The following is a 27,310-nucleotide window of genomic DNA, read 5'->3' on the forward strand; positions in this document are numbered from 1 at the left end:
AGCATGCTCCAAAGCAAGCCAAGAGCACCATCTAGTGGGGTCGGAAAATACAGTGAATGGTTCAGTAATTTTGTCCATCACTTATATATGAAAAGGTATAAAATATAACAATAAAAAACAAGTGTTACCAAATATTATTGTAATATTAAAAACAGTGATATAACTTGTACACATTGGTATTGCATATGTGCCAGGTTGTATCATCCAAAAAGATGTGACCACAAAGGTAATATTGCATATCAGCAGTGGTGTAAAGTACTTGAGTAAATGGACTTCGTTACTGTACTTAAGTATTTTTTTGGCTACTTTGTACTTGTACTGAGTATCAAAAATATAAGCAACTTTTACTCTCTACTCCACTACATTTGTGACTGAATATATGTACTCTTTACTCCACTACATTTGAACGGACGCTTACCGTTACTCGCTACATTGTGATTGCGTGCGACAAGTCAGGATCTTGATCTACCACGGCTAATTTCTTCAAGTATGTCTGGCTGCAGCCTGCAGGAGGGCGGGGTTGGACATCCAACCCCGGCCACATCCAACCCGGCCCATTCGTACCGCGAAAGCCACGCCCTTGTCCAACACGTCTTAAAGCGGAAGCCAAAGCGAACTCGCAGAACGGAATCGTTGTAGTACCTGTTATGTCAGTAAGTTAAAAATCTTTAGTATCCCAGTGTAATAACAGTGCTATCTATTATTTATTATTTTGTTTGTTAATGTTTCTGCTAGACACACTATTGACTGTCAATTACTGCACAAAGATTTTACTGTGGGACCCGCATGGTTGTTTGTGGTTGTTTTGCTGCTGGTTAAACGTTTCCATCAGTTAGCTGACTATCTGGCCGACTCACTACCAAAACTATGGTAACTAGGTAAAGACCTTCTTGCTGATAATATAGCTTCCATGTAGTTAACAAGACTTGACACTTAAAGACTTTGTGCGTCATCAGATATTACTGTCTGCTCAAACGACTGTTCAGCTTGCTTCCTATGGGTTACTAGTTATTAGCTAGTTAGCAAAGCCACTGTGGTAGCATCCATTAAGGCTGTGCGATATAGCAAAAATATTTTTATCATGATCATATCAAACGATATTGATAATTATCATGGTGTAATTCAAGTCATTATTTTATTACTATGAGTGCTCCATTTTTGCTTGAAATACCCTTAAGAATTGCCCTTAAAACACCATTAAAGTCAGCTCTGAATTTGTTTTTTTATTAGTTTTTTTTATTGTTTTACCTTTTTTTTGAACATTTGAGTTTGACTGAGACTGACTTTTTGTTCTATTTTCTTCTTCTGCCATTTTGAAACATTGAGGTGTTCAATTTAATGTCTATATTAGGAAATAAAGCCTCATAAATAAATAGTTCCTTGTTTTCCACATTTCTTGGTGTTCTTTGAGCCTACATTCAGTACGAGTAAAATACTTAAGTTCTTTTAAAATTGGATACTTTACGACTTTTACTCAAGTCTTATTGGAATTGGTGACTTGTAACTTGTAATGGAGTAATTTATACAGTAAGGTATCTGTACTCTTACTCAAGTATGGTTTTCAGGTACTCTTTACACCTCTGCATATCAGTAAATAAGAAGGAACAATATTGCAATCAGTGGCAGATTTGGGCATGGTCAACATGGGCGGCCACCCTGAGGGGCATCCTGGCATGGTCAACATGGGCGGCCACCCTGAGGGGCATCCTGGTAGGGGCGCCACTGGGTGCTCGGCAAAAAAAAAATTGCTGAATGGCACATTTGTGCGATCGGTTTTGATATCTCTCATTTGCACGTCAACTCACTGATATCATGTCACAGTGTGGGTCGGAGTGAGGGCCCTAAGTTTGTGAGCTTCTGTCTGAAAACATTCAGAGGTGGGAGAGATGGGTAGAGGGCAGGGGGGGTAGGCTGACCTCGGATCTCCCCACTAGAGTGGGGGAGCGGGGGTCTATCATATAGCGCTCCTCTAACTTTGTACAATATGGTGCGATTAGTAAAACCAGTTACACTAAGAAATGTTACCAAATAAGCCACTGTTCGTTTATAATAAAGTGAATATATAGATTTACGGATATAATTGGGTGTGGATTGTGTGAATTCATTAATAATATAAAACCTCTCTGCATACCATCAAGGTGAAGTGGTTTAATCTTGACTGTTTTTGGTAGTGTTGGAGGATGGATAATTTACGGATTCTCAGGTGTCAAATTAGCACAAAATGGATAAGAAATGATCTAAGTCATCAGGTGCCCAGTTTAGGGAAAAGAGAAAAGAAGAGAAACATGCAAAAGACAAAGGTATGCAGCTGTGTTATGTCTTTACAATATTAATATAATGCATGGTATTACTCCTCTTATGTTTGCTTGCTATGCTCTTTCACATAGGGCGACAATATTATGTTGTCTGTCCAACTAGCAACTAGCCTTATTTTCACACATTTCACATACGTAGTTCCATAATGATAATGTGTGTAGCCTATAGCAAAATTATTACAACCTAACATATTATTGGTTTGGTTAGCTTTCATTTAAGTGACATCATATAGATTTTCTGTGTTTGTACTGACTAGGTCTTTAACTCAGTAGGCTGAGGGCAATTTTCAGTGCTGTAGGATCTATATCTATATGCTTTCAGTATTTGCCTTACTCTCCCAGTGACTGTAGCTGAAGCAGAGAGAAGCTTTTCAAAACTTAAGCTGATCAAAACCTACTTGTCCCAGGAGGGCCTTAACGGCCTTTCCATCATCAGTATTAACCATAATTTTAATTGCTGGGCAGATTTCATATGATGATGTAATTGATCACTTTGCATCAAGGAAGGCAAGAAAGGTCAGGTTTTACATGCCATTTGAGCAATTTTGTGTGTGTGTGTGTGTTTTAGTGTAATAAATAACTTATCTGCTTTATACTGCAAGACACTGTATTATTCTAATTGTGTGATAACGAATATGTGCAATTTATTTGTATTTGATTCCCTAATTTATTTGTATCTGTATACATTTTAGTTTTGCTAATTTATTTTTCCTATATTTGCTCATTTGTATGTTTTAATAACAAATATGGTTAGTTCAGTAATGTGTCTTTTTTGTTGGCTTGGGTTTGTGTTTTCCCAGGATGTCATACAAGCTGACTGCGATATTGCAGATAGTAACAGCATTACACAACAGTGAAACATAGTGGAACAGATTTTCACCTCAGTGGACAGAGTGCAGATTACAAAGCCTGACTGCTGTGGGGACCAATGGGCTGCGATACCGGTCCTTCACACATGCTGGGTGTCTGTTACTGAAGGAGCTGCCCAGGGCTTCCAGCCCAGACAGTCCATGCTGGGATTCACTGCCCAAAGATATCTGTAATCTATATGATGGATGATTATGTATGTCCTGTGATGGGCTGGCATCACTTCTGCGGTGCATGCTTGGCATGTGTCCCATAGGGCAGGCGCCCTGGGATAGGTGGGTGGGGAAGATGGGGATGGGGTCAGTGTTTGAAAAGCAGCAGGTGTGAAGCGAGATGCTCAGCACATAGCCTGGTCTCAATGCTTCATGGGGAGCCTCTTAGCATTTTTCGCTGAGCTTTTCATCTTCTTTTGCACTGTAGCATTTGCAGTTTCTATTGCTGTTTCATTCTACTGACCCGAAAATGATCACCTCTGTCTATGTAATGTCTGCTTGACATTTAATAAGCAGAATAACACATTCAGGGTTCTTACAAACAGGCTGAGACCTTCATTGATCCTCTTCCACTTGGGTGCTTTCCACAAAAAACCCGGAAATGGTATATCGCATCCACATCGCGTCCTGCAAGTATCGCGACATCTACATTGATTTTTACCATATAGCCTACCGTTATTATGGGAAACTCCATTCGTTAAGTCAATAACGTTATAGTGATATATAACGATATATTTTGGTTTATGTTTATGCTTTGTTTTTAACTGTTTATTTCCTCTTAGACTGGACCATAACACCAGGATTGTGTGGTTCTGTCTGGGTCTGTGGGAGAGCTATTGCCGACACAGGAAGCAGGTTAAGGAGTTCACACGTGTCTGTGTTTGCCCGCACACGTGTTTGATTTCCCGTCTAGTTTGGGAATAAGCGGTTTGGAAAATGGATGGATGGGTGGATGGATGTAGGGAAATGCCCCTCCCCTCTCCTTCACGGTATCCCCCTTATCCTCCGTCTGTCGCTTCTCTGTCTCAGATATAACGGGAATAACAATTTTAGTGCGAAGCTTGGAGATCTATACAAGAGACATACATTCTCATTTCCTCCATGACCACTCCAGGGCTGCTCCTTTACGCGTGTGTCTTTCTCTGTGCAGAGTCACAGCCACAGAGGAGCCCATATAAGGAAGCTTAATTCTTAAATATATGGGATAATGGGATTAACACTGTGGGAGAAATTAAATGAAATCATCACCCGGCTGTTTTTACCTGCTTCTGCAGAATACAAGATCTCTGAACTATGCTCCCCCCCCCCGAGTGAAACGATAAGGCATCTTCCTGATGGTCTTTCCTCGCTGAGAAACAAAAATCGAAACAGCATTAATTACACACGGGAACACTCTGACAGTTGGCTGGATTTAAATAATGTCACAATTTCGTCCGACAATGTTTTTGAGACAGCAGGGGGATTAAGGAAAATATTGCTTCGTGATGTAGAATGACAGAACATGAATTCTGTATGTTGTGATATACAGTGCCACCTTGTGGCATATTTAAGTACTTCCATCCGATCATCCATTTCCTATACCCGCTTGTCCTATGCGTGTTTATACTCTTTACATGAAATTTCATGCTAAACTGTTTGTCTTGGAAGACGGAATTAAAATATTTCTGCCTTATGGACTGAGCGATTCGTCTCTGGGATCCCTCGTTTCCGTATGGACCCCAGGCGGGATCACAGACAGTTGTTACAATTATTTTGTGTGCATAATGTCTGTCCGTAGCCCCTCCATGGTCTATCACGCAGCTGGATTTCTTGCTTAGCCGGATAACTTATCGGATTTAAGGTAGTCTGGGCAAGAAATCCACTTTCGTGATACAGGCCCGAGGGCTCCGTACAAATCCGTATTTGTCAGGTAAGTGTAGAGAACAACTCAGACCATACACAAATTAGCCCACCACCACTGGTACAGGTAGTCTCAGGCAGTTTATGCCGTGGCCAACCATTCTAAAGGCACAAACTGCCTTTAGCCATTCTGCGTGTCATGGCCTCCCATTCCCGATCAGACACTTTTACTATGCATTTTTAACAGTTTACCGAACTTTTGTGCTCTTCTAAACAGATGATTATCTGTGTACAGATGTTCACACAGTCGTAGCATCCTGGAACCACAGAAATGGGTATAAATACATTCCACGCTAGATTATGCTATTCTACCAATAAATTACAGAAGTGTCTGTTGTACTGGTCCACTTTACCATGGCAGCTGCCGAATGTGCATTTAAAGGTATTATGGCTCAATGTTTTTTTTAGTTGCGTTTTGCTGCAGGAAGAGCAGTCAACAGCCCGGCGTCTCAGTGCTATCCTCCAATGTCCACTGGGAGGCGCTGTAAGACAACAGAGCTCACACCTGGAACTCCCCCTGCCAGAAGGAATATGATCGATGGAGCCAAAGCCAAATACGGTATCATTTTCCTCGACATGTTTTATTTAAACCCCATGGAGGAAATGAGGAAAATGCTTTTATATGAAAATCTTTTTTGCCCTTTTAAACTGACTGAAGACTTGGCTCATTCTGTAGACATTTCTCTAGCCAACACTCCTAGATCTTCTCCAGGGATTTCCCAGGGCATTCAGCCTGATGCAATACTCCCCTCTAAATGCACAATAGGCATTATAAAAGGACACAAACATCACTCTGTTCCACAGAGCCATGTGCTCTGGACAGCCTGGAAATGAAAAGTAGTTAAAAGTGGTTCTGGTGAAGCAAGAAGTGTCACAGTATATGGGAAAAAAGGATAGGTTGTGTTTCAATGATAAGTATGTTGTCAAGATGATAGATAAGGTTACTACCAGAGGAAGGGCATCATTATATCTGTGAAATTACGGCTTTCTCACCTGATGAATGTCAGAAAAGCATATTTTCAGAAGACGCACACAAGACCATCACACTCCGTCTACGTAAAGACAAATATCTTTATTGTGTACAAAATTTAACAGTGGTCACTTTTGCATTGTTCTACACCATTTGCAGTCTGATTTCTGCTCTCTTTTTTTTTTAAACTTTTTGCCTGTAGTGCACAACAGTCATTATTCACGCCCAGAGATCAGACAAACATCGAAAGCTGAGAGGAGACGGAAGGTGGTACCACTTTGTCAGAGTAATGGCATCGACAGAGAAAGTCTCGGTGTACCGCAGTCCTTCAGCTAGCGGTACACCTGCAGGGTCTCACGTTACACACCACACGGACACAGCTTCTGAACCCAGAAGCACAGAACGGAGAGTGCCCCCCCCACCCCCAGCTCTCCTTCATCCCTGCTAGGGGTCAGTAATGGGATGAGGCCATGTTATAAAATTAAATAATGACTGTGTTATAACTGTAACTGTTTTATAACCAAATTGCCAGCAGGGACTCAGTTCACACATCACAATCAATGGTGCAGAATAGAGAGATTAATGAATTTGTGCTCTTCCGTTCCTCAGAGACGAGGATTATCATCAAACCTGGATTCTAGGGTCTTTGTTAGAGCCCAAAGGCATTATACCATCTCTAACGCCCTTCTGACTGCCTCGGACTGCGGCTTGTATCACAGCCTGACCGCCATAGAAAATAAAAACAGCTAAAGGATAATGCAGGAAGTTTCTGTATTTTAAGCAAGACATTTGATTCAAACTACACAGACAGACTATTACCTTAACATACAAAAACTTGAGTTCCCAGTATAGAGTGCAGCTTTTGAGGATCCATGAGTTTAAGCAGAGCACAGAAATTCATCCCTGTAGTCCTACTGGTTTTCTGCTACTGACCATTTCAATCAAGGACACTTTTAAAGGATACGTAACAGAACCCCAAAGAGCTGTAAAGTTGATAGAACCACTGTTTCTGCATTGCATTTTAACAATTTGCAGTTCATTCTTTTAGTTACGGTAAGTCATGTGACTGAATTTTATCTTAGTACCATTATACATGTAACACAAATGGAACACAATGGAACTATGGGAGAACAGCGGTAAAATACTTACCGCAGTGTAAGCTGTGGATACTGTTGCTGCAAGTTTAATGTTCCACGCGTATTTTGTGTTTTACACACCACAATGTCAATTTTAGGACCTTTTACCCTCAGAACTTGGGCGAGGGGGAAGTTTGTGGTAAAAGTCCGGAGGAGTGGGATTCGGACTTGAAGTCATCCCTGTAGGAACATAGTACATGCTCTCTAGGTAGCTCTGATCCAGAGGTGGGTGGTTCTGGGACTCACGCTTTGAGCCCTGGTTACCTGGGCTCCCAAAACTTCTGTTGGTCTGGTGGAGAGCTGGGGGTGCTGGGACCTCTGGGTGCCGCGGTGGTTGGGTGGGGGGGTGAGGTGAAACTGAGTAAGGCATGTACTGTGGAGGATACATGCTAGGGCTGTGCAGAGAGGGGTAGGGGACAGTGGAGGGTGGGTACAGACCCGACTGCGGGATTAGCACCTCTACGTATTGGCCGGTCTCGGGGTCGAAGAGCATCTTGCGTAGCGGCTGCACTGGCACCTCAACGTAGAAGTACTTTCCAGTCTCGGGGTCCAGCAGAACACGCCGGGGACTCTGTCCAAAGAGGCTACCACCACTCTCAGGGTAAAGTACTCCACTGTCCCCAGGGCCCTCGCTGCTGTACTCTGGGCTGAACGAAGCTGTGAAGCTCTGCGGGCTGCACAAGTAAGGGGGTCTCGATTCCAGTGAGGTGGGCGAGTGGGTGTGGCTGCCGTAGGGACTCCCTGCGACCAGCTGTGTCGGCTGTTGGGGTGGGCGGGGGTGAAGCACTTGCCTGTCCGTCCTCTGTCCTGGCTGCCTGATGTCCTCGGGACGCGGCTGCATCAGTGGTCCAGGATAAGCAGGTACTGCGGGCGGGTGCTGAAGAGGCTGGAATGGGGCTGGAGCCTGCAAAGTCCTGGGCTGGGTGACTTGTGGTGATGCTGGCTGGAGGTTTACCGGCTGGACATCAGACCTGGGCTCATCTTGGTTGGCTGGGGGGACAGCTTGAGGGTAGCACGCATCCTGGGGGCGTAGTAGTGGTGCTGCAGGAGGAGCTATGTTGGGGGGTTGAAGGCTGGGCTGCCCAGAGGTCAAGAGACTCTCTTGAGCGCAGGAACATGGAGGAACTTGGCAGGTGGGATGGTAACGGTGGAACCTTCTGGGAGGCAGGTCCGTTAAATGCAGGGGGCTGAAGCTCTCCCTCTCGTCATAGCTTGGGGGGTCATCTGAGGTATAAAAGCGATATTTGTCAACATATGGCTGATGTCGCATTGGTGCCCTTGATCCCGGTTCCTTGATGTAACTTGGCGCTTGTGTTGTAGTGGGTGCTGCCATCGTTCTTGATATGCTGGATGCCACTGACATAACCTGCTCCTGTGTACTTGCGATATTTGATTGCTGTGGGCTGCTGGGAGGTGCTGGACTTTGTTTAAAGCTGGTTGTCACTGTTACTACAGGTTGACTAGTGTTACTGGATGTCGCGACCACCGTCGACTCCTGGGTGTAGCTGCTGGTGTGGGTTTCTTCTGTCACTGACTGTCGCTGAGTGTAGCTAGACATTGATGATAAGGATGTTACTGCTTGTGTTTCTCTCAGTGGGGATTTGCGGCTGATCTTCCCCATGTCTGTCTTTCCAGGTGTAAGAGCTTCTTTATGGTGGGGTTCACCTTTAGTCTCCAGTGGTGGGACTAGTTTTGGAGAGATATTAGTGCGTGTTGGTGTGGGATCCAAAATTGTCTCTTTCTTCGCCCCTGGGCCAAGATCTTCCACTGGGCGGCTTTGTAACGGGACCTCCAGCCTGTTGACATGCTTCGGTGTGGACAATTGGCTTCCGTTTGGAGCATCACAAAGCCCGATGTCAGCTTGAAAGCAGTTCTCTTTCAGTAGCATGGAGACGGAGCGGCTGCTGCTGGTGGTGGTTAGACTTAGGGGAGGTGGGGCTGTTGGGTCATTGCTGTCATTCGTTTGCCCATCCTGTAGTAGAATGAGGGTAGATATCTCTCTGTCCTTGCAGGGCAGCTTAGCTGGGCTGCTCAGCTTAGGGGCTCGCTCACTTTCCTTCTGTTGCTTCTCTGCTGGCTTGTTTGATTCTGATACACCAAGGCGGTTAACTTTATTAGACTCCGCATCAGGTGTCTCCTCATGTAACTCTGAGGTAGCCATGTCCTCAATCGAAACGTTCCTGGGTGTAACGTGAATCGAGGCTGTCTCTCTGACTTTTTCCTGAATAGTCTGAGAGGATGGCTCTCGTTGTGCCTTGTCGTCTTTTTGCGCCTCCACAGAAGCACTAACTGGTGCCTTCTCCTCCTTCCTGCTGATAGCCTTGAATTCAATCTGCATAGGAGAAGGAGGTGCAGTCAGTTTTTCCTCCTGTGCTGTGGGAATGCTGTCTTCTGCAGTTACAGCAGTTGCCTTAAACGATAAGCTGTATGTGTTTTTTACCATCTTTCTCACATCTTTTACTCTGTGCATGGGACCTTTAGTTTTGTTAGTTCCTGGATCTACATCTATACTGCTGCCTGTTTCGTTCACAGTCGGGTTTTCAATCTTTCCTTCTTGTTTTTCTTCTCCTTTTGCTGAATGAATGTCAGGACTCCTGCTTGGCATTATTCCTGGTCCAGGAGACAAAGGTGGAACCTTGATGGAAGTCTTCTTCTGTTCACCAGCAATGCTTGATTTTAGGGTTATTTCTGGTGTTTTAGACATGAAGATGTTCCTGGCACTCTGCTGTTTGTGGTTATCTGGCTTGGCGTGGCATTCCTTGATTCTGTTTGTCATTCCGCTCTGCGTGCTTGGGGGTCGGGTGGCAGCCTCGCTTGTGTTGCCGCTGATGGCACTTGCTGAGTCACTGGAGTTTTTCTCCCTCAGGTTGTCATCCGTCAGCTGCTTTATGTTCTCCCTGGAAATCAGTTTCTCGTTTTTCTTATTCTCAAAAGGGATCAGTAGCTCAGACCTTTTCCCCGTTCTCCCCGTATCATTACTATGAAAATCAGATCTGACGGTGCTGCCCTGAAGTGCATTAAGATCGAATCTACAGGATGGCCTCTGCTGGGGGTTGGAGTTGTAGGTCTCGGGTTGTTTGTTAAGGTTGCCTGGTAGGTCTTCTGAGGATAGGCTGCATTCAGAGGGCAGTTCCAAGCTCAGGCTAGACACCTCTGTTTTGGTAGTCTGTTTAATAGAAGATTGGGAGGTGTCAGCAGTTTCGTTTATAGGTTCAGATGGGCTGATGACTCTATTCTGGAATGGTACCTGCTGGCTTGTGTCTTTGTGTTCCTGCTGCATCTTCTTAGAGAGAACATTCTTGATGAAACAGGTAGCCATCTTGGTCTTGCCCGATGTCTCGTCCAAGGAGACAGACTTCTGCAGCTTCTGCTTCCTGTTTCCCAAGTCTGAATTGCTCTTGTAAGACTCCTCCTCGACGGCAGCTGGCGTACTATGTTGGCGCAGAAAGACATCTTTAGAGTGTCTTTTGTGCGTGGATGAGGCCTCAGCTGGATCCCCCCCCCCGCTGTTCTCTTGGGCAGGAAGTTCACATGTGTCACGCTTCTTGAGTTGGATCTGCCTCTTCGGAACGGTCCTTTTGCCCCTGCAAGTCTCGCCCCCACTATCCAGGGCCACATCCACACATTCGAAGCTGCCCATCTCAAAGCGTTTCGCTCTATTGAGGCCGTCTGAAGGGATAGCCGTGGGTGGCTGGCGTAACGGCTCGTCGTTCTCGTAACGCACGGAACCACGTAGATCTGCGTAGGCGGACCAGGCATTTGCACCAGTGCTGTCTTCAGTTGATGGCTGTGACATGTTGGTGGAGGACCTGTGACTGGAGTTGTACACATCCAGATAGTCCACCTGAGGGCTGGACAGGCTCTTGAAGGTTAAGTCTGTGAACCACTTCACCTCGTTGTCCGTCTCATCCAACTCACTACCCATACTGGAGCTGCCGCTGGCACAGTCTGGGGTAGAGTTGATGGTACTGCTGTCGGCGGTCTTTGGCAGTACTTGAGGTTTCCTAGGGCCACTGGGGTGATCGTGCTGTGAACGCTGAGGTCCGAAAGAGTTCTGGTGCTGCTGCTGCCGGGTTGCGAGGAGACACTCTGAATAACAGCGAGCTGGCATTCTCGTCTGTGGCTGTCTGTATGTAGCGGGGGGGCTGTGGCTTACAGGGACTTTTCTATTCTTGGCAATGAATGACAGCTCAACCTGTTCCTCTCTGTAACAGTTCTCTCCCCACTTACCCTCCCCCTCCTTGCCCCACTGATTCTTAGCCATGTTGCCCTCTCCCACCTCACCCCCCCTGTCTCTGCAGGGGTAGTTGTTGTGCTCCGCATTGCAGGGACTTCCACTGGATGACGGTTTTGGGTTCACAGCTGCTCTGAAGGTAGGAGGGCCGCTGTGGCTCTTTTCACCCTTCAGCCTGCTCTCTCTGTTTGCAGATGCTTTGTCCAAAGTGGAATGTGACTCAGGGGAGCAGAAGCTCTTTTGTTTGGTGTTATTTTCCAGGCCTACAGCTGGTGAATCTCTGTCTGTATTGCAAGGTTGATGTAAGTTCAATCCTGAAAGTTCAGGGGAAAATGAATTATTAGATTTGTTTTGTTTAAACAAGGGAGTGTCTTCCTGGGCTGAGTCTATAAATTTGCATTCAGGCGAGAAGTCTGTACAGTAGGTCTTGGGCGACAATGACGGGCTTCTGGGTTTGGACAAGATATTAGTCTTTTTGGGTTCAGGCCATAGGTTGGTTCCGTTAATGTCATCCCCTGATTCTACTGAGAGACCTGAAGTGTTAGGATCAGACTTGGGCGGGAGAGCTTTAGTATTGGGTTTGGGTGAGGCTGATGTTTTCCCAAAATTGGATGATGGACAAGTAGCCTGGGATTTCAGTGAAGGTGTTACTGTACTAGGTGTAGCTGAAGGGGGTGTTGTCTGGGGTTTTGCTGAGGTTAATGTAATCCCAGATGTGAGTGATTGAGAAGCAGATTGAGACTTTAGTGAGGGTGATGCATTCTTGGGTCCAGGTGATGGGAATGCACTTTGGAGTTTGGAGAATGGGGATATAGTCTTGGGTGACAGTGATGGGGATAAAGTCTGGAGTTTGGGTGATGGGGACGTAATCTGGGGTGTCAGTGATGGGGATGTATTCCTGGGTGTAGGTACTGAGGATGTGGTCTGAAGCTTGGGTGATATAGATGTGTTTGTGGGTGTAAGTGATTGGGATGTAATCTGGGATATCAGTGCTGGGGAAGTGTTTGTGGGTATAGGTGATGGAGATGTAATGTGGGGTGTCAGTGATGGGGACATATTTCTTGGTGTAGGTATTTGAGATGTGGTCTGAAGTTTGGGTGATGTAGATGTGTTTGTGGGTATAGGTGATGGGGATGTAATCTGGGGTGCCAATGATGGGGACATATTTCTTGGTGTAGGTATTGGAGATGTATGACGTTTGCGTGATGTGGATGTGTCTGTAAGTGACAGGGGTGTGTCTGTAGCTGTAGGTGATGGGGATGTAATCTGGGGTGTCAGTGATGGGGATGTATGTCTAGTTGTAGGTACTGAGGACATGGTTTGAAGTTTGGGTGATGTGGATGTGTTTGTGGGTGTAGATGATGGGATGGTGTTTGTGGGTGTAGGTGATTGGGATGTAATCTGGGGTCTCGGTGCTGGGGATGTGTTTGTAGGTCTAGGTGATTGGGATGTAATCTGGGATATCAGTGCTGGGGAAGTGTTTGTGGGTATAGGTGATGGAGATGTAATCTGGGGTGTCAGTGATGGGGACATATTTCTTGGTGTAGGTATTTGAGATGTGGTCTGAAGTTTGGGTGATGTAGATGTGTTTGTGGGTATAGGTGATGGGGATGTAATCTGGGGTGCCAATGATGGGGACATATTTCTTGGTGTAGGTATTGGAGATGTGGTCTGAAGTTTGGGTGATGTAGATGTGTTTGTGGGTATAGGTGATGGGGATGTAATCTGGGGTGCCAATGATAGGGACATATTTCTTGGTGTAGGTATTGGAGATGTATGATGTTTGCGTGATGTGGATGTGTCTGTAAGTGACAGGGATGTGTCTGTAGGTGATGGGGATGTAATCTGGGGTGTCAGTGATGGGGATGTATGTCTAGCTGTAGGTACTGAAAACATGGTCTGAAGTTTGGGTGATATGGATATGTTTGTGGGTGTATGTGATAGAGATGTATATGTGGGTGTAACTGATGGGGATGTAATCTGGGGTGTCAGTGATGGGGACATATTTCTTGATGTAGGTATTGGAGATGTATGACGTTTGCGTGATGTGGATGTGTCTGTATGTGACAGAGATGTGTCTGTAGCTGTAGGTGATGGGGATGTAATATGGGGTGTCAGTGATGGGGATGTATTTCTTGGTGTAGGTATTGGGGATGTGGTCTGAAGTTTGGGTGATACGGATATGTTTGTGGGTGTAGGTGATAGAAATGTGTTTGTGGGTGTAAGTGATGGGGACGTAATCTGGGATGTCAGTGATGGGGACATATTTCTTGGTGTAGGTATTGAGCATATTGTTTGAAGTTTTGGTAATATGGATGTGTCTGTGGGTGTAGATGATGGGGATGTGTCTGTCGGTATAAGTGATGGTGATGTAATCTGGTGTGTCAGTGATGGAGATCTATTCCTGGAGGTAGGTATTGGGGCAGTGGTCTGACATTTGGGTGATGTAGGTGTGTTTGTGTGTGTGAGTGATGTGGATGTCTTTGTGGGTGTAGGTGTTGGGGATGTGTTTGTGGATGTAGATGATGGGGATGTGATTTGGGGTCTTACTAATGGGGATGTATTCCTGTGTGCAGGGATTGGGGATGTGGTCTGGGGTCTCAGTGATGGAGATGTATTCCTGGGTGCAGGGATTGGGGATGTGGTCTGGGTTCTCAGTGATGGGGATGTATTCCTGGGTGCAGGGATTGGGGATGTGGTCTGGGTTCTCAGTGATGGGGATGTAGTCCGAGGTGTAGGTATTGGAGATGTGATCTGGAGTCTCAGTGATGGGGATGTATTCCTTGGTGTAGGGATTGGGGATGTGGTCTGGGGTCTCAGTGATGGAGATGTATTCCTGGGTGCAGGGATTGTGGATGTGGTCTGGGTTCTCAGTGATGGGGATGTAGTCCGAGGTGTAGGTATTGGAGATGTGATCTGGAGTCTCAGTGATGGGGATGTATTCCTTGGTGTAGGGATTGGGGATGTGGTCTGGGTTCTCAGTGATGGGGATGTATTCCTTGGTGTAGGTATTGGAGATGTGATCTGGAGTCTCAGTGATGGGGATATATTTCTGGGTGTAGGTATTGGGGTTGTAATCTGGGGTGTCAGTGATGGAGATATATTCCTGAGTGTACATGACGGGGATGTAATCTGGGGTGTAAATGATGAGGATGTATTCCTGTGTGTTAGTGTTGGGGCTATAGTCTGGGGTCTGGCTGAGGGGATAGGACATCTTGGATTAGGTGAGTGATTAGATTCCCTTTTTTCAAGTATAACTGTGGTGTTCTTCCTTTCAGGTGGGAGGCCAAAATTCCTGGAATTGTATATATCAGTATTTCCTGGGTGAATTGAGGGGCTGATTCGGTCAGTGGCACCCTTGGACTGAAGGGGCAAATCAGTGTGTTCTAATGTGGGTGAAGTGCCTGTAGATTGAACATTGCTGGATTCAAAACTAGTAGGCGTGAGAGAGCAAGAATCTATACTTTCTGGACTAGATAACAGCACAGTGTCTGAGGATGCTGGGGCATGAGTCTCTGTAGAATCTTCAAAGGTCTCACTAGAATCGCTCAACTGCTCAGAACATATGGCTGTGTGGTAAGAGCCTGATGATTCATTATTGGAGTCATCTGCTAGTGTAAAATCATCTACCTCCTTCATAGTTAGGAAATCTGAGGCTGGGCTGCAGGACGGAGTTGGCGACTCGCAGTCATCTCCAAATATGTCGCACAGACAAGTCGTCTCAGAGATAGCTCGGTGATGGCTGTGGATGTTGATGATGTCGAAGATTTCCACATGGTTCGGGCCATCATTGTTGCGTACACCAAAGTCTTGGGGCATGCTGGGATGGAAATGGAAGTGGTCCTCCTCCGCTGGCCAACTCTCCATCTCCACCCAAACCAGGCTCCAAGGCCGAGGGGCTCTGTCTTACATCCAAGTGGTGGGGAAACTTAATAGGAAACCAAGAATGACACATTGAATGTTGGAAACTTCACTGCCCCTATCACATGACCCATTTAAGAATGTGAAATGTGAAATACATAAGTCTGCATCAGCACCTTCATGAAACATCACAGCTAATACAGCTACTGTACATCAAACTGTTAGATTCTCATGGTTCAGATCAACACACTTACATAACGTTGATATGTTATATTCACTATCAAGCTGGATAAACTTCAAATTTCTAATAAAATAATTAATAAATGGTGCACAATTATCTTTAGAAAATGTTAATTCAACATTTCCTAAATTTCCTGTAAAAAAAATCAATTGACATATATAGAAACAATTCAGCAAATAATCATAACAAACACCACATATATAAGCTGTCAATCCATCATGAACCTTACATCCCCATTTTCTGGAGCATTAAAAGCTTCAATTGATATAATTAGATATCACTTGAATTCAGATTAGATCCTATGTATTCAGTGAAGTTTTCCATATGTCCAGTTTAAACCATTACTCATGAAAACATTCATTGTCCTTTTTAATCCGGCAGCTGTCTTGTAAAATGACAACTATTCCGAATAAAAATCTAACATATCATTAAGTTTAAACAAACAAATAGCTTTAGGGTGATGAATGACTGATGAATGACTATGAATCTGACCTGTTGCTGCAATTTGGCAGAGAGGTTTTTCTGTACTGTACCTTCAGGTGAACACACTCCCCGGGAGACAGACCGTCAGAGGTGCCGTGACCCAGTCGTATAGATGAGTTCAGCAAGGACCCAAAGTCCATCCAGCACCGCAGCACTGTACCGGTACAGTCCAAACTCAGGTCACCGCTTTGAAAAGGGGAAATAAAAAAAATAAAAGCAGGCCCACCCACCCTTAAACTACCGGCGTTAAGGATGGGACGAGTCTGACCGGTATTTTTTCCCGCTGCGGTCTGGAGACGGAGCCCCGCTGGATCGCTGGTGCTGTCCAGTCAGAGAGAGCGCTATACTTAGCAGCAGGTGCTGATAGAGCCGCCATGGGGCATGCTGCTGAAATCCGACACGCGGGACCAGCAGTCAGAGGGCACGGTAAATATAGCCCCCCTCCTGAATAGCATCACTGAGAGATTGCGCTTGGGCGCCAGGCACTCTGACAGACATGTGGCTGAATTGCTCTCAGAATGGCAAACTTAACGCTCAGGACTCTCGCCTGTTTGACATGAATTCTGGAGCAGCATTTGCATGTCGTATCTGTTCAACGTACTGTCCCCTACGCGCATCTTACATTCATAGTTTCTTTTAAATGAAACGGCCAGTCACAGTTTCACAGGGGAATTCTGGGTTCGTTTTATGCTCCTCCTGTGACATGCGGTGCTGCGGGAGGCTGGAGCCCAACGGCGATCCAGTCGCCGCGTCCTTCAAGTTGCGGCCTGATTACTCCCTCCCACAGTAACGTGCAGCGCGGTTGGTATTTGCCGGGCAGCTTCCCAGCTGTCAGAGAACACGCCGGCGACTCGAAGATGAGCAAGGCGGAGTACGCCCGGTTTGACTTGGCAGGCACAGAAAAACCACAAGGGGCGACAGTGCCAAGGTGAAGTGATACAGAGATACCCAGTACCCAGCAGCACAAGGCACCCCCACCCCCCAGGCTGGCACAAGTGTCAGGTCACGGGGCATCTGCAACCTCCAGGGCGAGCCCACTGTTTATGATGCATGCCCCGCACAAGCCCCGCCCACAGAACCACTGTTTATGATGCATGCCCCGCACAAGCCCCGCCCACAGAACCACTGTTTATGATGCATGCCCCGCACAAGCCCCGCCCACAGAACCACTGTTTATGATACATGCCCCGCACAAGCCCCGCCCACAGAACCACTGTACAGTGACTCATTCTCCTCCCTGCAGTGAAGGTGTATTAAACAGGCCCCAACCTCAGAGGAGTCAGAGGGAAAGCACGTTTGGCACCCTAGAGGGGCTTAATTTGAGGGGAGAGGATTATGAAAAAGAGCCTCTGCCCCCCCCCCCCACCGAATGCAGAATGACACATGACCCTGTCCAAGCTTATCCTCCATGATACACTCATGCCTCAAATATCATAATTGAGTAGTAATATCATTAGACAGAACATTAAGTCCACTGTCCAGGAGTGGCACAGCATGGCGTGAAATTACATTGTCAAATTATTAGAGGACGCAGAACAGAGACATGGGTCAGTGGACCTAAAGAATTTGGCTCGCAGCTGGTTAAAGAACCGGAAAAGTGCTAAAATGTGCCATAAACTGCCATTCGGTATTATCCTGCTTGGCCAGCAGGGGGCATATTTGGTTCTTAGTAAAACCATTGGAGGCCAAAGAAAGATCATGTGTAACGTTGCCTTGAGGTTAATTAATCGGAGTATAGCATCGCGTTTATAGCCATCTGATTTAAACCAGTAACCCAAGAGGCAGCAGACAAATGGCAGGGAACAGCAAAGCGCTTAGAAACTGGATTAGAGCTTGGAAGAATGACAAATAATATAAATTATTGCAGACCAGTTTTATTATGAAACACTTCACTAAAAATAGGTTTTTATTTAGTGGTGCTGTAGGTAGCACTGCAGCTTCAGGGTCAGGGGTCCAAATCATACCTGTCAAGTTTTGGATTTGAAAATAAGGGAAATTTTCCGGCACCCACCGCGAGCCACCCCACCACCCCAACCAAGCTCCAGTATCCCTTACGTTTTAAGACAGGTGTACAATAAATCTAAAATAACCACTTGTCATTTACATTTTATTTTCATTACACATTTTCTTTTATTTTCTCATGTTCACTCATGTGGCTCTCTGGCATTCACTAATGACTTATTATACAGATTTGTTATTATGCAGACTTTGTATCCTTGTTCAAGTCATCACGTTGTTTTTCGCACACAGTATTGCCATTTTAAGCTCCGCATTTATGACCTGGTTAATGTTGTAAATGACCTGCAGACTACTGCAGGTGGCAGTTCTCGCGAGGCTATGACAGTTCAGTTTGGAGAGGCAGAGGAATTTTTTTTAAATGATATTATAATACAGGAGATTTACGGGAAAATACTAATACGGGAGGACGGCGGGAAGGAGAGGGTAAAATACGGTAGTTTCCCGGCCAAAACGGGAGACTTGACAGCTATGGTCCAAATCCCCCCACATACTCTGTGTGCATGGGGTCTGCATGTTCTTACCATATGTACAGCTTTTTTCCTGCAGGTCAAAGACAGATTGGTGAAGTGATATTGCTAAAATTGCCTAGTATATATGTACGTACCCTGTGAAGGACTGGCACTCTATCCATGGTGTCCCCCTAAACTGTAACTGATTTTAGTAGTCATAACATCTCTTGTGGAAATACCCACATGGATCAAATATGAAGATAATATATGCGATATTCACTACAAACACGGTATTTAAACTCAACGCTTGCCTATTCTTATGGTGAAACCGTAAGCAGAGACCTGGGCATTCCTAAGCCTATGACGTGGATCGTTGGTGAAGCAGGTGGGGAATCGATTTAATACTCTGGAAGGATGATAACACTGTAGCCTTCATTCAGACGTAGAATGTAAGCAACTGCATGACAAATATATGTGTGCAACCCTTCAGAGAGAAATACGGGGCTAGAGCAGCACTGAAAAGTACACATAATAAAAATTATACCGCCATCTAGTGAAACAAATTTAAAAAGATTCATCAAAAGACTGCGTCCCTTCCAAGGCCGTAGCTTATAAACTACATCACTGCAATTTGAATTTCGGACATTGTCGATTCATAATTAGTTTTACTTCAGCTGGTCACTGAAATTAAGCTGTCCTCCACACACAAATCGCATCTTTACAATAAAATATATACAATTTAATGGCGGCATGGTGTTGCAGTAGTTAGCACTGTTGCCTCACACCTCTGGGAATGTATGTCCATACCTCTGGGACCAGCGCTTTGACTGCGTTTCAGGGCGCATGCGCCAAAACCATAAAAACGTTCTGACGTTAGTATGACGTCGGTCACGTGGTTCTATTGGAAAATGGCGGCGCTATAATGTGATTGTAAATACGACGGATAAGAAGAACTTAATACCAGCTTTATATATAAAATATTGTTTATCTTACGTTTTGCGACAAGGTACGTGATATTTAATGAAACATTAATATGTTTATTTGGACCCTCTTCAGTAAGCGTGATGTGGATGGTTTGTCTATACAGCAGTTCCCTGTTGGCAATATGCTAGACGGACGCTGCGAAAATAGATGAGCCCCTCTTAAAGTTTAGATGTCTTGTTACAGTTGTACCTTCTCAGAAATATTTTTTGTTAGATTATTACATGATGGAAATATATAGTTACATTATCTGCATAATGCTCTACTGGCACTGTAGGAGAATGTTATGGCTAAGGTGCTATTTATTATAACATGTATTTAGTCCGTTACAATAAATCTCTTATTTCAGAGACTGTTGGGAGTCATGCAGGAAAGTAGCGGAACAACTCAGGGGTCGGAGGGGTTAGTAGGGCTGGAGGAACCCAAGAAGATGACCAGGGAGGATTGGAGGAAGAAGAAGGAACTTGAAGAGCAAAGAAAGCTAGGAAATGCTCCAGCTGAGGTGGATGAAGAGGGAAAGTAAGTCTCTCTAAGAGGAGGATGTGGGCTGGATGGTAATGCCCGGAATCCTCTGACTGTGGCTCTGTGGCTGCGAGTGGACTTAGATGCCCGTAGAGGACTCTGCAATGAAGCGAGGGTTGTCGTACCAGGGTTGTCTTTATTAAATAAAATTATATATAAATAATCTTCTAACCTGTCCAGAGGCTGCTTTTAGGAGTAGATGTTTTTGTTGGAGTAGGTGAAAAGGAATCTAAACATGGGGATTAATAAAGCATCATTATTAAAGAAGTGCATCAAATTCTACTTGCAGTACCAGTCAAAAGTCTGGGCACACCTACTGAAAATCATTTGTTTTTTCGACTAGATAATGACCCTAAGCACACCTCGTGGTTATGTAGTAAATATTATTATTGTAAGGAAAGAGATGGAGTGCTGACATAACTTGGCCCCACAATTGCCCAACCTAAAATATAAAGCTAGTTTGGAGTGAGTTGGATCAATGAGTAAGAGCAAGGTAGCCAACCTGTGCCCAGAACTTGTGCCAACCCCTTCAGGACTGTTAGAGAAACATTCCAGGTGGGTACAGTCTGTAATGCTGTCATTAACGCAAAAGGGGGCTATTTAAGTCTAAAATGTATTATTTCATTGCCTCAAGTCCTTTTATTATAAGGTGAGTAGCGTAACACAACTAAAATAGAGACAAATGCATTAAAAACGGGGTGTGTTCAGACTTTTGGCTGTTGAAGAATTTGTATACAAGAGGTTGTTTTTGCTTTCTGTAAAGAAGACGTATTTTAGAAGTCGTTAGTATAAATACAGCTGGTGTTTTATCTTGATTTGTTTTTACTGTACTCTCTTAGCTGGTTGAGGCAGGCAGCTTCTGCCTGAGCCCACATTCTTGTTAGCTTCTATATCTGCTGCCCCAGTCCTTAACTTCTCCTCTTCCCATCTTCAGAGACATCAACCCCCACATCCCTCAGTACATCTCATCCGTACCCTGGTACATCGATCCCTCAAAGAGACCGACCTTGAAGCATCAGAGACCCCAGGAGGACAACCAGAAGCAGTTCACTGGGATTGGCGATTGGTATAAGAAGGGTGTGGTCGAGGTGAGACTCCTTAAATCTTGCTCCCTTCCTTCTCTCTCCTCCTGCTGAGGGGGCTGTACGGTGCAAGCTGAGTGCCCGCCTGACTTCTGAAAGTCCTGTTTGTCTTCCTGGAACAGAAGCCTGCTACCACAAAGTACCGGAAGGGGGCTTGCGAAAACTGTGGGGCCCTGACCCACAAAAAGAAAGATTGCCTTGAGGTGAGGAGGCGTAGGCTTTCATATTAGCATAAACAGATTTTGCTTCTATGGGACAGCAAAGCAGCAAGATGACTCTGAACAACTTACTTTGAAATGCTTCTGGTGATTAGTGCTGTCTGAAGTTGATTTTGTGTCATGTGCATATTTCCCTCCCTATTCTTCACCCCAAGCGGCCTAGGAAGGTCGGGGCAAAATTTACAGGCATGGGAATCGCCTCAGACGAGCACAAACAGGTCCATCTGTTGTTGGACTATGACGGGAAGCGGGACCGCTGGAATGGCTACGACCCTGAGGAGCACATGCGCATTGTAGAGGAGTACGCCAAGGTGGACTTGGTGGGTGTTGATTATTACTACTAATATCATTCTAGTGCAACCAGCTTTTGTTGTACTGCCTATGCGTGAGTGCAGTGATTTGCACACAAACTACATGCCCCCATGTGCTCTCACAGGCGAAGCGCACTCTGAAGGCGCAGAAACTGCAGGAGGAACTGGCTTCCGGGAAGCTAGTGGATCAGGCGGTGAGTGACAATGTCCCCTTTATGCGTTCCTGCTCTTCGATCAGAGAAGTGCCATTTAGAGAATGTGAAGCACTGGGAAATAAATGATAGGCAGATTGCATTTAAATAGCTGGAAGTACAGGAATGTAAATAGGTAGTTCATTCTTCTTCTGCAAAAAATGTGAATTGACTATAATTGTTTACAGTTAATCTTTGTACAGAAGTTTATCTCAAAACTTTTGTCATCTGCTGCCAGGCCTTGTTCTCATTTTGTCGGGTTCATCATTTTCTGTTTATCTCTAGGCCTCATCCAGGAAGCAGTGGGATGAGGATGAACATGGTTCACAAGTAAGAGTTCTTAAATAAATAGCATTTGTTTGTGCCTGGCCCTCGATTGAGTAAAGTGAAAGCAGGTGCCGGTTGCTGGATGTTGGACAGATGTGAGGAAGACAGGAGTCATTCTCCATAGCTGGGGCTGCTGCCGTCGAATCTGCACTGTGGGGCTTAACTTGCTGAAGGCCGAAACATATGTAGTTAAGATGTCATTTTAAAGAGTTTAGAAAATGTAATTCTTTTAAGGATTTTACAGCCAGACTCCAGTAGTTATAACTTTGGGTGTATCCATTTTTCATACCGTCCTGCACATTCATAAGTTGTCAGAATATCATTGATTCTCTGCGTAAGTGATGTATCACTGTATTGTGTGAAGTGTTCACTTCTACTCCTAAGGATTTGCTGCATTGCGTCCCTGGACGACTTTCTGTATGTTGATTCTAAGATAGTTTGTGATCGGTTAAATCCATCCATGCAAACCATCTCATCCCCCCAGGAACGGGAGCACAACAGTGAGGACGAGGATGAGGACAAGTACGCAGATGACATAGACATGCCCGGGCAGAACTTCGACTCCAAACGACGCATCACTGTGAGGAATCTGCGCATCAGAGAAGACACAGCCAAGGTGAGATGACCGTCTCACAACTACAGTCAGAAAAGTGCATTGCTGTATCAGATTATTAGTTTACTTCTGTGTCCGTAGAGGGATGCATTTGTTTAGACTTTTTACAGAACATAACTGTTTGTTCTAACTTTCTGCACTTTACCCTTGTAGTACCTCAGAAATCTGGATCCCAACTCGGCCTACTACGACCCAAAGACTCGCGCCATGAGGGAGAACCCATATTCCAACACTGGCAAGAACCCAGAAGAGTATGTTCTCTTTCTATCCATATTCCTGGATTTGTAGCATCTTTAGAGTTGTTCTCAATCCTTTCTGCTGTCTTTGTTTCACGCGGTAGGGTTGGCTATGCTGGGGACAACTTCGTGCGGTCCACTGGGGACACCGTCACCATGGCCCAGACGCAGCGTGAGTCACGCCTCCCTTGTGACATAAGCTTGGCAAAGAGACTGGGGGCCTGTGAATTAACGGGAGGATAAGGGATATGTCTGTGTCATCTGCCAGAGACAGTCGGGGTACAACCAGTCAAGTCTCACTTCCTGAGACTAAGCCTGTAGTTTGGGGCGTTAAGCTGTGATCACACAGCAGAATGGTAGAGTCGTCTAACTTTGGTGTGCTCCATGCCGAATCACACTCAAGCCATGGGATGAGTGAGCACCTTTCGTAGGGTGTGCGTTCGATGGGATGAAACGGGGGAGGAGGATGATTAAGCTTCTGGTCTGCTTGCCAGTGTTCGCCTGGGAGGCCTACGAGAGGGGCTCGGACGTCCATCTGCAGGCCGATCCCACTAAACTGGAGCTGCTGCACCAATCCTTCAAAGTAAAGAAGGAGGATTTCAAAGAGGAGCAGAAGGAGAGCATCCTCGAAAAGGTATTCCCTCTTCTCTCTGTTAAGCTTATTATAAATTTCAGTGTCTTCTGGGTATTTATGTTTTTTTTTTTTATCTGGTAACAGTACGGAGGTCAAGAACACCTGGATGCACCTCCGCGGGAGCTGCTCCTGGCCCAGACGGAGGAGTACCTGGAGTATTCCCGCCACGGTGCCGTACTCAAGGGTCTGGAGAAGGCCGTGGCTCGGTCCAAATATGAGGAGGACGTCCTCATCAACAACCACACCGTGAGTGCCTCAAGGCCACCAGAGGGGGGCAGTAGAGCTACTGCTGCATGTCCTCAGTTTGTACAAACGTAGATGTGGGGAGTCTGGAGTCGCTGCCTCTGACTGCACTAATAGGTTTATGTAATTATTCTGGTCAGATGCAGGCTGCATGCTGATGACACAGAAGGAAGTCATGTGTTTTTCTTTAGGTTTAACCAAAACTGTGTGTTATCTGCAGACAAACTGCTGTTTTAGAATCTGAATGAGCTGTTGGATAGGTGAAAGTAACAGATCGTGTCTGTGTTCCTTGTTGAACTTCAGTGCATCTGGGGGTCATACTGGAAAGATGGCTGCTGGGGCTTCAAGTGCTGCTTCTCGCTGGTGAAGCAGAGCTACTGCACCGGAGAGGGTGGCATTAAAACAGTGGTAAGCAAAGAGCGTACTCAGGACCATGTGGGCATGCTCTTAGCCACCATCAGCATTTTTCAGGGACTTGGAGCAGAAAAACGTTCAGTGATAGACGATGTGTTCTGGTGAGTCTCTGCATATCGATAGCTTACGTTTGTCTTCATAGCTTATTGCGATGAAAAGTGCGCCGTGATGGTGGGTGACAGTGACACGTTCCATCTCGAATATCCATGCAGAAGAGTGTGTCCTGATAGGTTGACTGAACTTCTCTTCCTCTAGAACTCCAACTGCACTCCGTTTGAGGAGGACCTGGAAAAGGAGGTTGAAGATGAACAACCTAAGACTTTGTTGGAGGTAAGTCCCTTTTATTGAACCTTTATCGCAGACAGGAACCCTATTTTTTTTTGTTTAAGCTATTGTTCATCTTTTTTTCCAGTTAATTTATTTTTTTTTTATTACTTTCATTGTACTCGTGTTTCCACGGGACTTTAGTGAACTATGGGACATTTCTCTGTTGAGACGTGTACCTGCCATTTTGTCCCCCACAGATGCATCAGGAAAAGATGAAAGCGAAAAAGAGGAACAAGAAAAACAGGAAACGGGACTCCGACAGCAGCGACGACGAGGATGAGGCCAAGAAGAAGAAGAAGCTGATGAAGGTAAGGGGGGGACGTCTTCTGCTCTGGGAACCAGGCTGCCGTGCACCAAAAGGGTTTACTGTCATTCATGTAGATTTATCTCAGTTCTTGGACTTGAAAAACAAGAACTATTTACCACTTTTTTTTAATCCTTAATATGCATATTGTCAGTAAGATGTCTGAGATAATATTCCAGTAACCATACACTCTCAGAAAAAAGGGTAAAAATATGTACCTTTACTTGTTGCTGGGGCTGGTCCTTCAAGGGTCTGCCAATTATACCCTTAGCTGTAGGTAATTGTATCTTTTTAAGGTACAGAAATGGACTCTGAACACTTCTGTATCATTAATGTACATTAATGTCGTTTGTACCTTTGGGATGTTCCTTGGAGTCCATTCCTGTACCTCAGAAGGTACAGTTACAAGGGTACTGCCCAAGGTCCATTCCTTCCTCGGTCTGCCCTGCAGCCCCTGTCCCCGGCGAGCTCCTCTCCTTCCTCGGCCTGCCCTGTAGCCCCTGTCCCTGGCGAGCTCCTCTCCTTCCTCGGCCTGCCCTGTAGCCGCTGTCCCCGGCGAGCTCCTCTCCTTCCTCGGCCTGCCCTGTAGTCCATTTCCCTGTAGCCCCTGTCCCCGTCGGGCTCCTCTCCTTCCTCGGCCTGCCCTGTAGTCCATTTCCCTGTAGCCCCTGTCCCCGTCGGGCTCCTCTCCTTCCTCGGCCTGCCCTGCAGTCCCTGTCCCCGTCGGGCTCCTCTCCTTCCTCGGCCTGCCCTGCAGCCCCTGTCCCCGTCGGGCTCCTCTCCTTCCTCGGCCTGCCCTGCAGCCCCTGTCCCCGGCGGGCTCCTCTCCTTCCTCGGCCTGCCCTGCAGCCCCTGTCCCCGGCGGGCTCCTCTCCTTCCTTGGCCTGCCCTGCAGCCCCTGTCCCCGGCGGGCTCCTCTCCTTCCTCGGCCTGCCCTGCAGCCCCTGTCCCCGGCGGGCTCCTCTCCTTCCTCGGCCTTCCCTGCAGCCCCTGTCCCCGTCGGGCTCCTCTCCTTCCTCGGCCTTCCCTGCAGCCCCTGTCCCCGTCGGGCTCCTCTCCTTCCTCGGCCTTCCCTGCAGCCCCTGTCCCCGGCGGGCTCCTCTCCTTCCTCGGCCTGCCCTGTAGTTCATTCCCCTGTAGCCCCAGTCTCTGACCTTTCTCTGATCCTTACTTCTCTCAGGCCCTCACTGCAGAGGAGCAACGTCTGAAGCAGGTGGACAAGCTGCTGCAGGTGGATGAGCGCCGACGCCCCTACAACAGCCTGCAGGAAGTGAAGGAGCCCACTGAGGAGGAGATCGAAGCCTTCCGCATGAAGCGCAGCCGGCCCGATGACCCCATGGCCTCTTTCCTGGGCCAGTGATCAGAGATGGGGGCCTCTTTGGACCCTGATTGGCTAAGTGGTGCAAGGAATCCGTGCTTTTCATTCAGGAATCCTGGGGGTGTGCATTGGGAAAATGTGACATAGTTGTCTTTGCCGCAGTTGTCCATAATAAAAGTATTAGTAAATAAATCCATGTATTTTTGGCTGTCACAAACTACGCTAAACTGCATGGCGTAAGTGTCTTTTTGTAACTCATTCATTTTAATCTCAGTCCTGACCTTGTATGTAAATATTGAACATAATGGAGGATAAAACCTTGTCTATGTGTTAACACTCTTCTCCTCCTCCTCCTTCTGGTACAGCCCTGCTGTTGGAGATTCCATGTTTCCTAATCCTTGTGAGATTTCATTTCCCCGCAGATGTATTAATGCAGAAAGGGTTTGAAGGGACTGCAGCAGCTGTCTGGTTGGATATGTTTGCCGAGAGCGGAATGGCACTTAGTTTGCAATCGGACATACCTCTAAGAGTATGTCACAAAATTTATTGGGGGAAAAAAATGTAATTTAAATCTGCAACAATAAAGGGGTTCCGAACAAGACTGTAACTGTAATGATGCTCAAGAGAGTGGAGAGCATTAACTGGGGCCCATTTGGGATGTGGATCTGGAGTCTGAGAAGGAAGACTGGGGAGGGGGTGGGGCGTGACCCAGCCAGCGGTTTAGCTATCAGCTGATGGGAAATCTTAAGGTCCTACTACACTTCTGAGCCGTAATGCTAAATCCGAGAACATAACGGAGGAGAGATGAAGGACATGGTTTTCTTAGCACGTGCTGACTGTTCAGCGAAGGGTCTCCCTTTTTATGCCACTTGGCCTGTCTGCCTTTGGATGTTTCTATGCAGAGGGACGCGGTTCGTATCGCGACCTTAACGACGCCGCGTGCCCCTGAGAAACACGTGTCTTTAGTCATATAGGGGAATATTGAAATGTTTTTAAAAAGGTTTCATAAGCAAGTAGATAAATACTTCTGTATATTTTTTGTGTAAGATTTTCACAAATAAATGCATACGGTAATTCATTGAGTGGCGCTTGTTTCCTTCTCGTTCATGTATTTCCGATGTT

The 27,310-nt window shown here is 46.0% G+C and overlaps 3 protein-coding genes across 4 annotated transcripts; 1 reads left to right on the forward strand and 2 right to left on the reverse strand.

The window, feature by feature from the left end:
- Positions 1–6,127: 6,127 nt before the first annotated feature.
- Positions 6,128–11,451, reverse strand: LOC140593274 (uncharacterized). The gene has a single exon (XM_072717255.1). It carries the CDS (start codon positions 11,442–11,444, stop codon positions 7,275–7,277), a length of 4,170 nt encoding a protein of 1,389 aa, XP_072573356.1. The 5' UTR covers positions 11,445–11,451; the 3' UTR covers positions 6,128–7,274.
- Positions 11,438–27,270, forward strand: slu7 (SLU7 homolog, splicing factor). Of its 2 annotated transcripts, none has more exons than XM_023833911.2 (16): positions 11,438–11,553; positions 19,798–19,967; positions 20,905–21,058; positions 21,175–21,255; positions 21,426–21,590; positions 21,707–21,775; positions 22,058–22,102; positions 22,584–22,715; positions 22,866–22,963; positions 23,053–23,120; positions 23,443–23,582; positions 23,667–23,828; positions 24,129–24,233; positions 24,495–24,569; positions 24,764–24,874; positions 26,051–27,270. In XM_023833911.2, exons 2-16 carry the CDS (start codon positions 19,813–19,815, stop codon positions 26,228–26,230), a joined length of 1,740 nt encoding a protein of 579 aa, XP_023689679.1. In that variant the 5' UTR covers positions 11,438–11,553; positions 19,798–19,812; the 3' UTR covers positions 26,231–27,270. The 2 variants fall into 2 exon arrangements, with proteins under 2 accessions (XP_023689679.1, XP_023689678.1); XM_023833910.2 differs by lacking the exon at positions 11,438–11,553 and adding an exon at positions 19,339–19,473.
- LOC111855165 (uncharacterized) lies at positions 11,461–16,424 on the reverse strand. The gene is made up of 4 exons (XM_072717215.1): positions 16,050–16,424; positions 13,433–15,342; positions 11,541–13,069; positions 11,461–11,475 (listed from the first exon to the last, which is right to left on the reverse strand). The coding sequence occupies exons 2-4, from the start codon at positions 15,279–15,281 to the stop codon at positions 11,461–11,463; spliced, it is 3,393 nt and encodes a 1,130-aa protein (XP_072573316.1). The 5' UTR covers positions 15,282–15,342; positions 16,050–16,424.
- Positions 27,271–27,310: the final 40 nt, after the last annotated feature.

The sequence above is a fragment of the Paramormyrops kingsleyae genome, chromosome 10 (genome assembly GCF_048594095.1).
Source record: "Paramormyrops kingsleyae isolate MSU_618 chromosome 10, PKINGS_0.4, whole genome shotgun sequence".
NCBI lineage: Eukaryota > Metazoa > Chordata > Actinopteri > Osteoglossiformes > Mormyridae > Paramormyrops > Paramormyrops kingsleyae.

Bases quoted from the DNA above. Each gene is read 5' to 3' on its own strand.
- LOC140593274 (XM_072717255.1), bottom strand. From the start codon at position 11,444: ATGGCTAAGAATCAGTGGGGCAAGGAGGGGGAGGGTAAGTGGGGAGAG.
- LOC111855165 (XM_072717215.1), bottom strand. From the start codon at position 15,281: ATGGAGAGTTGGCCAGCGGAGGAGGACCACTTCCATTTCCATCCCAGC. The intron at 13,070-13,432 runs CTACATCAAGAA...CATCTCCAATAC, and splicing joins ACGTCATACATCTCCAATAC to CTACACCAAGAAATATGTCC.
- slu7 (XM_023833911.2), top strand. From the start codon at position 19,813: ATGCAGGAAAGTAGCGGAACAACTCAGGGGTCGGAGGGGTTAGTAGGG. The intron at 21,591-21,706 runs GTGGGTGTTGAT...GTGCTCTCACAG, and splicing joins AGTACGCCAAGGTGGACTTG to GCGAAGCGCACTCTGAAGGC. The intron at 21,776-22,057 runs GTGAGTGACAAT...GTTTATCTCTAG, and splicing joins GGAAGCTAGTGGATCAGGCG to GCCTCATCCAGGAAGCAGTG.